This window comes from Onychomys torridus, chromosome 3, assembly GCF_903995425.1.
Source record: "Onychomys torridus chromosome 3, mOncTor1.1, whole genome shotgun sequence".
Taxonomy (NCBI): Eukaryota; Metazoa; Chordata; class Mammalia; order Rodentia; family Cricetidae; genus Onychomys; species Onychomys torridus.
The window spans coordinates 53870444-53872279 of NC_050445.1; the positions used below are offsets into that span (position 1 = coordinate 53870444).

General features: G+C 34.9%; 1 protein-coding gene across 3 annotated transcripts in view; it reads right to left on the reverse strand.

Moving 5' to 3' along the window:
• Window positions 1-1378: 1378 nt before the first annotated feature.
• Window positions 1379-1836, reverse strand: part of Foxp2 (forkhead box P2) — a 531866-nt gene continuing 531408 nt past the window's right edge. For all 3 annotated transcript variants that reach the window (XM_036182609.1, XM_036182612.1, XM_036182611.1), the window contains one exon: window positions 1379-1749. In XM_036182609.1, the coding sequence (XP_036038502.1) occupies window positions 1605-1749 (145 nt within the window). In that variant the 3' untranslated portion in view covers window positions 1379-1604. The remainder of the gene's footprint in view (window positions 1750-1836) is intronic.

Here is a 1836-nt window from a genome sequence, read left to right on the forward strand (position 1 = left end):
GTGTTCATATCCCATATAAGAAGAGGCAGAAGTATATGTAACTTTGGTTTGACTGAAAATAAATACCATGGGCTACACTTGCTATAATCTTTGCTTTCAGTGTAAAAACTCAACTAGATCACTTTAAAATCAATAGGAAATTAATTTTTGGCTTTACTAGACCTTTTATGTTTGGTTCCTACTTTTTGTTTTTTTGTTTTTTTCATTATAACTTAAGACTATAAAAAAATAGTACACAACAGAGATTAAGACCATACAAGACATGTACTTCTAACAACATGTACTCACCACCAAAAAGAATTGACTGGATGGAGAAAACAAAAACACAATGTACTATATATATATAACAATACGCAATCTGCATTTGCATCAAGTACATAATTGTTTTGGTCAGTGATCCACATTTGTCGCTTTCTAGTATGTCATAACTTCCACTGCAGATTTTGTCCTCACCTCTGTCTTTAATGAAAGCAAATCTTCATTGCATTTAGATGGACTTTTGGCCTCAGAAGATTATTCTGTGACTGAATGAATTCTTTTAGTTGTGGTTTTTTTTTTTTTTGTCATATTTGTTTCTTTGTTTAGGGCTAAATGAAAAGATCCCAGAGGTCATCAGAAAACAGCAGGTAGTTCATGGAAAAGGTTCCTTTGTACGAATTGAAGTTACAGAAGGCTGACCAAAGCATGTGGCTGCTTCTGTCCTTGAGCTCTTGGCCATGGTTAGAGTTGGCTTTGGTTTGCAGCTGTAGCCTTTGACTGTGTTTGCAGGTAGACAAAGCTTTATCACAAGGAGGTAAAGAGTACAGTTGTAAGATCTATGCAGATATGCAAATGTTTCTATGGTGCTTGCACAGATAATGTTAGCTTAGGATTGCACTTTACATCTTAACACTAACAGCACAGACTGGAAGCCTAAGGTTTTAGATGGTTGCAACAGTCTAATTACTGTGTTTTGTAATAACTAACTTATGTCATTTACAGTTGGTGGCACCAACATAAAAAACTAATGTTCTGTTGTTTAAAATTGAGCTAGATACAAGCAGTGACACTAATTTCTGATACTACTCCTGTGCAAATTAAAAACAATAGCAACAAGTTGAACTTGACCAGCAATTGTTTCTAACATTACAACTACTGAATGCTGGAGAATTCACATTAATGAAACTAACACTATTTTTGGCAGTATATGAGGCGCAGTTGCTTTCTATAGGACATGTATCCTCATATTCAGTCATTTCATGAACCCTTTAGAGCCACATTTTTTAAATGGGCAGAGCCATTATGGAAAGAACAGTTCTTTTTTTTTTCCCAAGAAAATCAGTTTTTTGCTTTTTTTTTTTCTAAAAAAGAAAAAGAAGAAAAATAAAAAGAAAAGAAAGTAAGAAAAAGAAATAAACAATAAAGACAGAGAGAGAAGAAAACAAGCAATTTGCCTGTTGGTTCTGAATCCCAAAGGGCTGGCTTAGTAAGTTCCTTTAGGGCTGTCTCCTTTATCCATGCGTAATAAATAGTCACAGTAAAAATTTGCCAAATATTCATGGTTGTGGAGTGGTTATGAAGGCCAGAGATATGTCCCTTCACACTGAGGTGTCTCAAGTTCATTCTCATTCCAGATCTTCAGATAAAGGCTCTTCCTCAATCTCTCTGTCATCTTCTAACTCTGGACTGTGATTGGCTGTTGTCACTAAAGACATTGGACAGTCTTCATCCTCTGCAATCACAGGTTCTTCCTTGACATGGATCGAATGTCTGAAAAACACATGGATGCAAAAAGTTTTACTAAATGATTGGTAATCAAAAGTTGAGCAATTTTGTAATAAAAAGGTCAACTGAAAG